The 13447-nt window shown below is 44.7% G+C and overlaps 2 protein-coding genes and 1 long non-coding RNA gene across 5 annotated transcripts in view; 2 read left to right on the top strand and 1 right to left on the bottom strand.

Moving 5' to 3' along the window:
• The window catches only part of flt4 (fms related receptor tyrosine kinase 4), a 29908-nt gene extending 29221 nt beyond the window's left edge, over positions 1 to 687 (top strand). The window contains exon 30 of the mRNA XM_084692230.1: positions 8 to 687. Coding sequence (XP_084548356.1) covers positions 8 to 230 — 223 coding nt within the window. The 3' untranslated portion in view covers positions 231 to 687. The remainder of the gene's footprint in view (positions 1 to 7) is intronic.
• Positions 680 to 12654, bottom strand: ergic1 (endoplasmic reticulum-golgi intermediate compartment 1). Of its 3 annotated transcripts, XM_084692233.1 has the most exons (11): positions 12495 to 12654; positions 9322 to 9383; positions 7316 to 7388; positions 6620 to 6714; positions 4506 to 4630; positions 3849 to 3953; positions 3684 to 3744; positions 3381 to 3481; positions 2891 to 3013; positions 2412 to 2537; positions 680 to 985 (listed from the first exon to the last, which is right to left on the bottom strand). In XM_084692233.1, exons 1-10 carry the CDS (start codon positions 12512 to 12514, stop codon positions 2430 to 2432), a joined length of 873 nt encoding a protein of 290 aa, XP_084548359.1. In that variant the 5' UTR covers positions 12515 to 12654; the 3' UTR covers positions 680 to 985; positions 2412 to 2429. The 3 variants fall into 3 exon arrangements, with proteins under 3 accessions (XP_084548359.1, XP_084548358.1, XP_084548360.1); XM_084692232.1 differs by lacking the exon at positions 680 to 985 and having other exon boundaries at positions 1378 to 2537; XM_084692234.1 differs by lacking the exons at positions 680 to 985; positions 9322 to 9383 and having other exon boundaries at positions 1378 to 2537; positions 12495 to 12638.
• On the top strand, positions 10705 to 11713 carry LOC146302585 (uncharacterized). Its single transcript, XR_014750552.1, has 2 exons — positions 10705 to 11042; positions 11180 to 11713. It is a non-coding gene; the product is annotated as an uncharacterized LOC146302585 (long non-coding RNA).
• Positions 12655 to 13447: the final 793 nt, after the last annotated feature.

Here is a 13447-nt window from a genome sequence, read left to right as displayed (position 1 = left end):
TTTCTAGTCACCAGAGCAGCAGCAGTATAGAGCTTCTGACAGGCTCCCAGGATTCCCTGCAGCGGAGTGGCGTGGGGGGCGGAGCCAGCAGACAGCGCCCGGCCTTCCTCAGCCAGCTGTCAGGACAGACCTTCTACAACAACGAGTATGGACAGCTCTCGGAGGAGGGGGGCGTGGCCAACTTCTTCTCTTCCCCGGACGCCACATGCCCCGCTTCGTCCAACCTGTAGTCCATGGCGACAGGAGGAGAGCGGGGGTACACTGCCCTGGCTGTGATCCAGCGAAGCTAGAATCCACCCGAGCATTAACAAGCCTCAGTCAGTTAACACCACTGAGAGCTTATAAGAGGACTTGGGTTGGATGTGATCCGGTGTGTCAGTGCTTTGATAGAACAAGAGCATGTGGGTCTCCAGGAAGACGTTAGTGACCACCAAGCTATACTCACATCCATCTGTGTGCTCCTCTCCCTCTCTGCTGCCCCAACCTGGACTGAGCCTATGCCTGTAGTTCTCCAAAAAGCCACTGGGTGGCGCCATTATGTCAAATTTGAACCCCAAGTATTTTTATATCACCCATAGTTACACTTTTTTTATATCTTTATCTAGAGTACAGAGTTAAAGCTTCTTTTGTGTATTTGTACAAAAAATGTCCCCTGTGGAAAGAAATATAGCAATATATCTTATTTTGTCATGTCTCACTTTATTTTTCTTCACAGTTCTTTTTCCTGACACCTCACAATCCTTTGTGAGCTATGTACACTTAATTTTTTACTAAAACCAACACTAATCGCATACACATCCTCAAACTTGTGGTGACAGAAAGGGTTGGTCAAGAATGACAGGAGTAATTGTCTAGAGATGTCCAGTGACCAAGTCATATGACTTGCTCTTTGATGAGGTCAGAGATGAACTCATGACTGGAAGATGTCCATCTCCTTTGGTGGCTGTCTCACTGCTGACCTCAGAGAAACATAGACCCACAAACCCTGAGAGGTGACAGGAGAGGTGAGGTGATAGTGATGAGGTGGGAGAGGCAAGAGAGGACAGTACACAGGAATGAGTCACCTAAAGACCTCAGATAAGGCTTGTGCGTAAATATGTGTGACGATCACAACAGGGTCCAAGCCTCTGACACACACACACACACACTGACGACAGCATGTTAAGTCAGCTAGGCTTTCAGTTCCTCACCACTGCTGTTCCAAAGTCCAGAGTTTGACACCAGAACACATTCGCGCAGCCATGAGTAAGCACATCTGCCTTATCTCAAGCAACAAAGAAAGCAACCCAAATAGCCCTGTCATAATCAAATTACTCTGATGTTGACTTGAAGAGGGAGGCAAGTGTGTTGGTGTCATAGTAAGTGACAGACATGACATGGCTTCTACAGCACCTTTATTTGTAGGACAGATTAAGTGAACGTTTGGAAAACTTAACGAAGCTAAGAAAAGCTACAAAATGTTTCTTTTTTTTTCTCTTGTTGCTTACTGTGGTATTGCTCCCTCTAAAACTTTGAAACAATCTTACAAACAATATCAACCAGCAAATTACAAAGTACTGAAAACAATTACAGGAAGTAAAAATATAAGAAACTAGAACCTTCTTTTTGGCAGAAACTCCATGAAATTAGGAAAATCAGCTAAGTAAAAGTCAACAAAAGTTCAAATCCATCCAAGGACACTAGGTTTGGACACTAAAACCTTTAACAGTCAGGATGGTCGTATTTACTTTAAGGACACCAAATGTCCTGGCACAGCAAAGGGCAGGCCACAGAAAGCCTGGTTCACTGAACAACTCATTACAAATGCTATCAATATTGTGCCACAATACAGACAGTGTTGAGGAAATAGTTTGACAGTAAGGTTACACAAGCTGATAAAATATTGGTCTCACCCACGTTTCAAGGCACAGTGATTTTTACTCTGCCTGACAGAATATTAACTTCAGTAACGGTACATGACAGGATGATACACAAAAACTGCTGTTTGCCTTTCACATCACAAGGTATAAAAGACTGATCTGGTACAAACATGTTGGAGTGACAAGAGAGCTACAGATTGTAAAGAGACCATTAGAGTTATGTTGAGTCAGTATTATCATACAAGTTCTATAGGACACAAACAAAGAAACAGCTAACTTCCTTCAGTTGATCTTTCCCTATTCGCGTGCATCTCAATAGTGTAAGGAGGGCTTCCTATCCCCATCCTGAAGGCCAACACTAGTAATAACTGCAGTTCAGGAGAAGACAGGAAAGACCACAGAGATGCAAACTTCTGGCCTGCTAGGCAAATCTGTCCTGAGTCAGCCAAATCTCTGGTCAGTTGAAACAACAACGGAAGCTAAGGATGGCGTCGTCTGCAGCAGGATGAGATCAGTCTAGCAGGCCAGCACCCTGTTATAAATTAAACGCACGGCTCTTGTTTGGGCTCCTCAGGACATCTTGCCCAGCTGGATCTTCTTCCAGGCCTCGGAGGCAGTGAAGATGCAGGAGTCTATGATGCCAGCCACGGTGAAGGTGCCTCCGATGATGGCACAAATCTGCGAGGGACCGAGAGGGCGTTAGAGGACAAGACTGGTACAAACAGGAGAGGACCAGACTGGACTGCCCAGGACAGGGCAGACCTAGACAGGACAGGGATACAGCTTTGGAGTGGAACAATCATGTTTACATCCATATGTTCTAGCCAGGTGAGAGATGACTATAGGGCCATGAGTCACTTTACACACCCGTGACTCCAAGCACACCGACTGTATACAGTCTTCTGTGTTTACACTGTGAAACGTGGTCACACAGGAGATGACAATGTCCCTTTGAGATACGGCAGGTCCATGGTCACACACGCACTCTCCACAGGACACAGCCCATAATAGCCCCGCTGTGGTGAACTCACCGTGGTGATGAAGCGGTACAGGGGCTGTCTCCTCTCTGTGTACTTGACTGTGATTGGACTGAGGTCGTAGCGGAACCATATGGCCGGGATGATCCTGCCCGTGTGGCTGTAGGCCACGTACTCCTGGAGAGGAGAAGCCAAGGTCGACCTTTAACCCTGGGGCTAGTGACAAGTGCACCCTTACTGTGCTTGTTGCTGAGTTACATCTGTGTTCATTACGACCATTGATATTGCGCATTTACAGTCTGGGTTTTTATATAACCCGAGCTGGGCCAAAGATCCTTCGGTTTATTGTGCTGCAGGGAAATCTGCATTTATGGTGTGTTGACGACAATCGTTCCGAGAAATTCTCAAGTGAGTGAACATGTTATGGCAACAAATGACATCCTGCTGTGCTGATGCTTACATAGCCAAGAGGCTAGTCCATGTAAACAACGTGCTTGGTGGAATAGTACAATGTGTTGCTCCCGAGGTAGGAGAGTCTTGTTACCTTGTTTGCTACAGTATATTGGTAGGAGAACCTCTGCTTGCCCGTCAGGTCCTCATAAACCGTTGGAACAATCTTCAATATGTAGTCATGCGAGGCCAGAGCTGTTTGGAAAAGAAATAACAGGTTTTTTTCAGTACAACATAGAAATCTGACTGCCATTCAAAGCTCTGGTTCAGCTTGACCACTAGGTGTCTCCGTTTCCCATTGTTCCTCATTGCACAGTGAGTCGGTTCTCTGGACAGCGTTTCACTTGATGCTGAGAGGAGATAACAGAAGCCAGGAGAGATAAACAGGATGACGTACGGTTGGAGCTAAGCCTGTCAGCCCCTCCTAAGGCATTGAAGGCTCCTTGGACGTGGTGCACCTGTGAACACAAACAGACAAGGGAGGTGTTTAATCCACATCCAGCTTCCTGAGAGCCAGGACGCTAGTGTGTGTGTGTGTGTGTGTGTGTGTGTGTGTGTGTACCGATAGCTTTTCCCCAAAGGCCAGCTTATGAATGTTGTGTGTCATGTCGGGACTCTGAGGCTGGGCAGTGGCACTGTGGGTCGACACGTGGAAGTTCCCTGGCACCTGATAAAGGACCAAACACACACAGGTGAAGAGACCAGGTAAGTCCCAGATGTCCCAGATGTCCCAAGGTCCACACATTCTGTGCTAACCACCCAGCTGTAACGCCAAGCCTCCAACTCACACGTACTCTGTGTTCCCCACTACAACAATAGAGCAGATTTCAACGTTTCAGCCTTTGTAAACGGTTCGGAAAGCACTTAATGTTTAACTTCCCACTGCATTCAAGCCTCATTTAACCAAATGAGACCGTTAACAGTTCAACGGTGAGGTTAATCATTTGAAATTGCAACGGAGAGAGTGACGCATGAAACCACGGCGTGACAAAGAGGCTTTCAAGAGGCCGAACTATGAAGGCTTTTCAGCAGACGCCTGTCCTTATGCACGCTCCTCCATTAAACATAACTTGATTTGGGCTGACTGGAGCCATGCTGATAAAGAAGGCTTCTCTACGCATTGTTAGGTCTCAGTGACAGCGTTGACATGGACAGACAGACCCTTAACCAGGAGGCTCAACAACACGTGTGGGCGCGTGGAGGCCAGACACAGCCATACCTTGTTGATGGTGAACTCTCCTTCAAAGCGGCAGCCGTAGCCGTTGTTGAGAGGGATCTTCATGGAGTTGTCTATGTGGCCCACCTCATGGCGACCCATCTCATCCTGGATGTCCAGGCCCACCACTGGGACAGGGTGGGTGGGGCGTGGAGGAGGGAGGAGGAGGGGATGAGGGGATGGGAAGAAAAGAGAGAGGGACAAAAGATGATGGAGCAAGGTGGTTAGATATTGGTCTGGACAACAGATTTCACACAAACCACTTCACAAACAGGGGCTTATCTATTAATGAACATAGACAATCTAGTTACTGATTGGTGAAGCATCGCATGTCCCAACAAGGGTGTGAAACCAGAGCTTTAGCCAAGCACATGCTGACAGAAGTACTGACTCGGGTTTGTCAACAGGTCTGCGGTGGATGGTACAGTAGGCTCGCTAACTACTCTGTAGTTTTCCATGTTCTCTCATGCTCTCTCTCTCATGCTCTCTCTCTCATGCTCTCTCTCTCATGCTCTCTCTCTCATGCTCTCTCTCTCATGCTCTCTCTCTCATGCTCTCTCTCTCATGCTCTCTCTCTCTCGCTCGCTGCTTCTCCTACTTTCTCCTTGTCCCCCCCCCCTCCTCTCCCTCTCAGGATAGCTCAGGATTGGCACATTGGCAGAATTCTATTTTTGGCACCGTGTCTGAATTTGTGTCTGTCTGTCTGTGTGTGTCTGTGTGTGTGTCTGTCTGTCTCAGTGTGTGTGTGTGTGAGAAGGATGTCGGCTGGACCAGCCACATGCCCTGTGACCTTTCACATTTAAGAGGACAGGTTTAGACACATCCCCTCCAACCCCCATCCCAGAATACAGCCTGCACAGACATGGCCGTGAGTGTCAACATGTAACTCAGTCCAACTCAGTCTTCTCCCTTTTCAACATGAACACATTTTCCATGAAGGAAGAGGTTCTTTGGAAATGGACATCACAAGCTTGTGAGTTCGTTGACTTTTGTGTTTTTCCATGAAGTCAAAGCAACACTGGCCATCTTTAAAAGGTTACTGGAGAGACTTAAGAGTCTAGACCAGAAGAGAGAAACTGAAACGACACAGACTGAAACACCATGTAGGGCTGAAATGAGCCTGTCAGCCTGTATCTGTGAAACATCGTCATAACTGTTAAGTGTGCTGGAAAAAAGGAACTTCGATAACACAGGACGCATAGAAAACGTCAACTCATGGTGCCTCTGGAGAGAGGTACAGAGAGAACACTGTGCTGAATTCAGCAGAGCGAGTTGGAATGAGAATGCTTATGGAAATCAGGCCAGAGCTCAACAGGGCCGTGCTGCAGAAACAGTTAACAGCCACTGACATCACTCCTTGTGACCTTTTATGGGAGATAAGAGGAATGAATATAGATAGTCTTTGTGCATGGCAGGCTGCGAGAGAGAGAGCTGTTTAACACATGCTTCACAGCTGTGTGTCTGGAGGCCAAATCATCTCCATGTCTACACACTTTCATCTACGTTATATCGTCTTTGCCATTTTTGGAGTGGGACAAAAATAATTCCGTTTCCAGGGCTGGCTTGGTGTCTGGCATGAACTGAGTGTTTTGTGTTTATGTGTGTGTGTATGTTGTAGTTACGCTTGTGGTGTGTAATTGGGCATAGTTTCTGACGGGAGTCATCAGGAGGGAATAACCAGTGACTGCTCTCCATCCTGACTTGGCTCCGCCCAGTTGTGACATCAGAGTGGCTTACAGTGGGTCCGACCCAGAGCCTGTTGCTACTGGGAGCCACGCCCACAGACAGGTCTGACAACATGTGGGTTTACCCCCGGTTCAAAGTGTCAACTTCATCTAAGGTTGCTTGCGTAAGACATGACGTAAAATACGGGAAGATGAACAGTTTTGAGTCTAGTGTAGGTCAATGTAGGCAATGTCGGTATTGGTCTTTTGTTTCTATGCCAACAGCTGGTCATGATAAATGACAGGTCATTTCATTCGGGCTGATCTGACAGAAACAAGACAATGACTCATGGAAAGGTTAAAACAGTTGGCTGGTACAAGACAGGCCCTGAAACTGTGTGGGGAAAAACGGGGGTGTAATGTTATGTATTTACGTATATACTGTATACTCACAATCACAGTGTAAGTTTGGCAAACTGACGTTTAAACTCACATCTATCTTCCCACCACTGTTCTTATCAGGGTCATCCACATAGAGCTCATTGACTCTGAAAAACACGTGACAGACACAGAAAGACAGAGACGACGAGTGTCAGAAAGAGAAGGGGGAAAAGGACTACAATTAGTGATGTGTCATTTACCCAAACAAAGCTGTGTCACAAAGAGCCATCTGAAAAACATTTGGGTACTTTTTAAGTATGCTATTACCCTTGTTCCAAAAGGCCATCTTCCTTGTTCTACAAAATAGCAAAACCATTATTTTGCCCGCAAGTGTTCCTCCAATTTCCTTCCGGCCCCTCCCTTACCATCCTCCCCCTTCCCCTTCCCCTCCTCTCACACACACACACACACACACACACAAACACAAACACACACAGCTGAAAGAGCTGACGCATACATGGGCTAATTTCCTGTGAGAACATTGTTTTTGTTGGTTGGTTACCCAAGTGTGTGCATCATTGTGAGGACCTAATCACTCCTTCTTACGTGGTTCTAAACTGTTCTAGATTTCACACACAGCATAATCACCGAGGACACTCAATGTGTAGGTGTATACGTTCGAGATAACTGGACATTACACGATGACAGTTGTTTGGGGTGTCGAGCAGGGATGTGGTTTGTGTGTCTGCAGGTTGGGTGGGTACTTACATTTCAGTGGCTATGAATCCTGTCAGTTCAGACAGGAACAGGAATATCATAAAAACACAGCACAGGATGGAGACTGTGGAGGAAGACAACAAGGGAAGAAGTGAATGGATTTTTCAACTTGAAACCAGAACAAGCCCTGTGACCCAGCTTGTTGGTTGTGGACTGGGTGACCAACATGTCAATTCCAATCTGCTGAATAATCCGTATCTAATCAAAGCCAAGTTTGGAGACGAGGCATAAATGAGCGATGCAGCGCAATGTGCAAAAGACTGGCATCTGACATGAATGAAATCACCACTCGGTCATAAACATGTGTTCTAAATAGCACAGTTTTAACTGCTTGTGTTGGTTCAGTCGTTACACTGGCGTGAAAGTTTCCTCTGGAATACGGACAGAGCATTACGACTCCTTCAGGGCAGTGAGCTCATGCTGATCCAGTCACTCAAACGGCTCATTTATGGTTTCATGTGCTGGGATTCTCACGTTCATCATGATGATGATGTTAGGGGATTTCACTTAGGGGCTTGGTGGGAAATAAAACCCAAACAGGGTCAAACCGCAAACTTTAATCCTTTATTCATACTGGAAACAAGGAAAGGGCGGAAAATTAAGTGAGGGAGAGGTCTTCCATGTTTCCATTTGAAATATCATGCTTCCGGTTTCCAAAGTGTCAAAAACACGAGCCTCTAGAATACTATGAGTGAGATTTGTGTGTTCACTCAGATAAATATAGGAGGGAGGGATCTGACGGGCTGCTCAACAGGACATCTATCTGGTGTAAGTTACTATTACAATCATGTGACTGAGTCAGAAAACCAATGCTCAGTAGGTGAGACCTGTTTATCTGGCAACAGTATCCTAGGACTAGGGAGAGTCACATGACATTGTGGTTTAACACACGTCATGACGGATGTGGTTTTCACAGGGTTTACTAAAGGTAATGTTTAACCAAGACTCAAACAATAGGGAGTGTCTATGACTCATAGCTGACCATTTCAGGTTTAGTATGTACTTCCTCTGAGTCTTGAGAGAGCACGTTCCTGGAGATGGAATCACCACAAGGCTGAGGAGTCATGGTACAGGATCGTCAGCGCAATTCATTTTTGTAGAAAACTGGCATGTTGAACCTTGTTGTCTTGTTAAGTGTGATTACGGTGTCTTAATCAAAATGGTTCAACATTTTCCTCCAGGTGTATGACTGTGCACTAGGATATTCAGTGCACAGCTCTTGCAGTTCCAAAGCATTCTGATGGTATCTGAAGCCCTACCCTTTGTTTATTAAAACTAACCCTGCATGTTTAATCTGGACGTAAAGGCCCTGGGGCTGAACCCAGTGGCATGCAGCCCCACAGAAAATAACAAAAGGGTCAAATATTTGATCTTTTGTAACAAGGGGAGGCCTGTCTGTGGAGAAACACATGCAATAGTACATATGAGCCCCTGGGGAATATGTATGACTTTCCCACTCTAAACCACCCAGGACCCCCAGCTTCACTCATAATAAACTACCTGGTTCAGATACCCAAGTCTAGAAGTTACTGTGGTAAAGCTACCACAAGTGGTCTCTGGTGATGTTAAATAGCAACCCATGTGGTTGTGTAGGTGGTTGATACCATGTTTACAAAAGTACTGAATCATCAGGGATAGGCTATTGGTTAATCATTGCTGGTAACGGATTAAGAAACTGAAACTATCACATGATCTTCCTGCCCCAGCAAGCAGTGAACAATCAATGCCATTGGAGGACAGGCCGGTGACAAATAGGAAACCATATGAGTCGACACATTTACAGAGAGATGCCTTTGGTGTGACAGGTCTTCGGTCCCTGGGGGGGATCATCTGAGGTGACTTATCATTCCTACACAGGTACAGTGTCATGCCACATCACCACGCTCTGGAGAACTACCTGGACTGAGACAGGTTCAGTCACCATGACAAGGGACTTGTCCCTCTGTCTCCATCGAGTACTTAAGTTGAGTGAACCAACTTCAGATATGACTACTTACTGAGTGCTCCTGTGTACGTGGGCTGGGTGAGGTCTTTGGGTACTTTCCTGTATATATCCAATCTGAGGAGGGGTGAAAAGAAAGGAAAAACTGTGAAAAAAGAGTGATGAGAAAAAAAGGACGAAAAGGTAAACACAATGTGCTAGAGTGAGAGGAGAGCACATTGTTTACCCAGAAGGCAGTGCGGTATTACAGAAGACCATTGGAATGTTAGCCCTGGACCACAACCAAGACAAACAGGCCTAGAGGAACACACACACACACACATCTGCTTCATCTTACAGAGCCTACATCATTTCCTTTACATTCCTGCCCTGAAGCTTTGACCTCAAGAAACAATATTGAACCCCCTGCCCTCTCTCCATCCACGCCTCCCCTTGTTCTCAGATACAACACACTTAGTTTGTTGAATTTTTGTCTTTCCATCGTCACATAAAAGGCACATTTGATCAAGTTAATGTTACATCTGTATATTATTTGTCTCTGGACCATATCTGTAACTAGATTTTAAAAAGTTGGATCATTTTTGGCTCAAAGCAAGGGTACGGAAACCAAGTGATGAATCACAAATGTGTCTTGCTCATAGCTACTTCACTGATCCAACTCTTATTTGACAGGAATGCTCATATTACCCAGTTGGGGAGAGAATAAAGCTGCTACTCCACAGCTCAAATATTTAGGCTCACAAGACCCCAGAGGACAAGAGTCCACCCTTTTTAGGGATTTGTGCAGTTTCAACACAAACTCCATCACTGCCTCCCTGAAACCCTCCCACTCTCCTCCTCTTCTTCTTTTTCTCCTCTTCTCTTTCACCCTCTCCCTCTCGTAATACTTTCCCACTCTCTGTCTCTCCTTCTCTCCTAGTCTCTCTCCTTCTCTATTCCTATGTCTCTCTGTCTCTCTCCCCCCTCCTCTTTTCTCCATCTCTCTCTCCTCCTCCACTTCTCTCTCCTCTTCACCCAAAACCTCTACATCTGTGCACATTTCTTCCACAAAGTGCTGCCAGTTAAATAATCATGACTGACGAAGCGGGGGGGGGGGGGGGTTAGGGGGTTCCTGTCCAAACCATTACTCCGCTGTTCACTTGTTTTGACTTAACACCACACCCCTACATCAGTCATTCACTACTCATACCTTCCACTGGGCTTCTCTTTCTTTCTCCAACTTTCCCCTCACTCACTCACTCACTCACTCACTCTGTTCAGTTGCACTCTTTACCTCTCCTCTCTCCCTTGCTTCATACCGCTTCCGTTCCCCTCTCTCCACACCCCCTCCCATGTCCCAATAAGCATTTTGATTACCGCTTGTTGACAGAGCAGAATGACAGGATGTGTGTGTGGGGGGGGGGGATTCGGGGGGGGGGGGATTCGGGGGTGTTGTGTACCAAAGGACGCCTGTACACATTTCCTGGATGTTGCTCCATTGTTGTCTCCGGAGAAACTTTCTAAGTTTCTCTTCAATTATCTTCCGATAGGTCTTTACTTATTTTGTAACTACATTTAGAATGAACACTGGAATTTCCTTCCGGATTAATAAAGTGAAAGAAACTGGATTCTACCTTCAATACCAAAAGGACACTCAGAGCTCGCCTATATGTAACAATAGAATAATCCTTTGAGGAAATGTTTATAATAGTTAAATAATAATATATTATAGAAAGGGTTCTTTCCGTATCTCTTCAAGGTGAATCTTTCTGTATCAAGATGATAGAAGGGACCCAGGTGAGCTCTACCTCATCACCTCACACCTGTGCCTCTCTGTGCTTAACCAACATGGACCTGTCAAGAGTTCAGCTCCAGGGCTACAGTGGTTGTAATTTCCTGAATTACACATCTCTCTCTCTCTCTCTGTGTGTTAGGACATGGTGTTCTATTCCGTCAGCTCTCATGCAACAGCAACTACAGGACACATACGAGCGGGTAAATGGAGTGAACTAACTGAAATGGTACATGAGTCACTGTGTGGGGTTGATAGATCAAGCCCACTGATTGCTTGGTAAACGTCCATAATGGCCAATTGGGGAAGTTGATCGTAAATGACAAAAATGATGATTCGAACACAGTCTTAACTGGAAGCTCACAATCAGCAGTGCTTCGCATTGTACGATCATCGTGCATGTTTTGTCAGCGTCACACTTGATGACTGCTGTGTCTAGTGATCGCAGCATTGAAGTTGCAGGTGTATTTTTCCGGGGGTCAGCTAGGTGACAGCTGATTGTAAGAGAATGTCACACATACACTGTCTGAAGTTCAAGTCACTCGAATCAGGATGTAAGAACTTGTGTCAATAAATGTTTAAATCGATTAAAATGTTAATTGATGTTTTAGAATCATGTATCAGTTTGTAGAACTGCAGGGTTATCTATACAGATAAATGACTTGGATTTGTGTAATCTATTTGTCCTCATTGTGTGATCAGAAAAACATTTTAAAACATTTAAAAACCCCATCTAACTCCTCCAGGAATTCTAGTAAACGGTTATGCAAATGCCGGCTGTGATCAGAACTCATGTTTTTTATTTGCATAGTGTGTTACACTATCTAGCTGTTACTTGCTTCTTTGAGAGGTATAGATTGAGACTTTAGTGATTACAGAATTACTACAAATAAGGATTTAATTCGGAAATGGAGGCCAAAGCGCCATGGGAAAGGAAACTGAACAGTCCATATTTATCAAAAATATATTTTATGGGAAGCTGATGGGTCAATATTTGATCCCGCTTCTTTTATTTTAATATGTTTACTGCACTAATAAGATCCACTTATGAGGTTTCTTAACTAAATATTGCATGCCTAGTCAAATATATTTCCATTTTAATTACTAGTCTTAGTTTTCCAGTTGTACTTGGAAGTACTGCAGCCTGACAACCGGTCAAATAAGTTGTTTATTATCTGCAGAAGTAGGCTATGCTAGGCTAAGCTTGAGCAACGTTCCCTGTCCCAACACTCACACGTCCAATGACATAAGAGCCACTGGAAACGGTTGTGTTGTAACAACTATGGAAATCATAGCAACAATATGCAATACAGACATATGTTGCACCGCTAACTTGTAGGCTATTGAACTTGTGGCCAGGGCTTTCTTAAGATGATTCATCCTTAGACAAATTGACGTTTTATGGGGAAACAAATACCGTGAAGGCACCGCGTTATGAACTAAAGCTTTTTACTCACCTCCTGACATCGAACGGCATGATGTTTGACGTTTTATAGAGAAATATTGTACAATTCAATTAGCCCACGAGCCAGTGGAGATTTCTCTTCAATCCTACCGGTTGTTCGTCGGTACCGGGTTGACGTCAGCTTAGGACGCTTTGCAAAATCTTATTGGTCTAGAGCGTTTCCCAGTCCTCTGATTCTTCTTCCGCTTTGTGTGTGAGAGATGATAGGCTCAGAACAGTTAGTCCACAGGTAATATGTATAGATTTCTCGTTATGTACTTAAAGGAACATGATGAAGTAGTTCTTCCTAGTAGAGACATAAATGACATACATGAAATCAATGTCAAGTTTAATTTATCAAGATATCTTAAGGTTTTTATAAAATAGGGAACAGACAAATAGACTAATTTGAGAGGCAATACTTCTCCAAGACTGATAGTTATCAACTGAATGTAGGTTGATAACCAGTTTGGATCTCTCTAAGGTTATTTTTGCCCATCAAATAGTTATATTTGGATTGTTATATATTATTTGGCTTTAAAATATTAATTACAAGTATTCCTGAGTTAGGTCAGTGATATGCATGATATGTGATATGCATGTTAATATGGAACCATGCTCAATTGGAATGGTCTATGGAAAATCTATGTTTTGCCCCTGGGCCGTGAAGATGCCCTTGTTGATCTCATTATAGCCACTGCGGCTTGGTGACAGGAAACTCCACAACTGATTCCCATAACGTTATCCTCCCAAGATACTGAAACATGAAAACTAAATGACACAATGTCAGAGTTGTGAAAAAGAAACCCGTAGCAATGATATGTTGATGATTAGAAGGCTGGATACTGAGTCACAGGTTGCCGAGGTGATCATGAGAAATGACAGTTACTGACAACAGTGGTAACACACAGGAAATGTCTTTGTGGCATCCTCTGTTTCTGTTCCGTTTCTTGATGAGAGTAGTTA

The sequence above is a fragment of the Hypomesus nipponensis genome, chromosome 1, assembly GCF_054491055.1.
Source record: "Hypomesus nipponensis isolate SF chromosome 1, ASM5449105v1, whole genome shotgun sequence".
Lineage (NCBI taxonomy): Eukaryota > Metazoa > Chordata > Actinopteri > Osmeriformes > Osmeridae > Hypomesus > Hypomesus nipponensis.
Note: the sequence above shows the minus strand (reverse complement) of the source record. Positions and strands in the feature narration are given on the sequence as shown.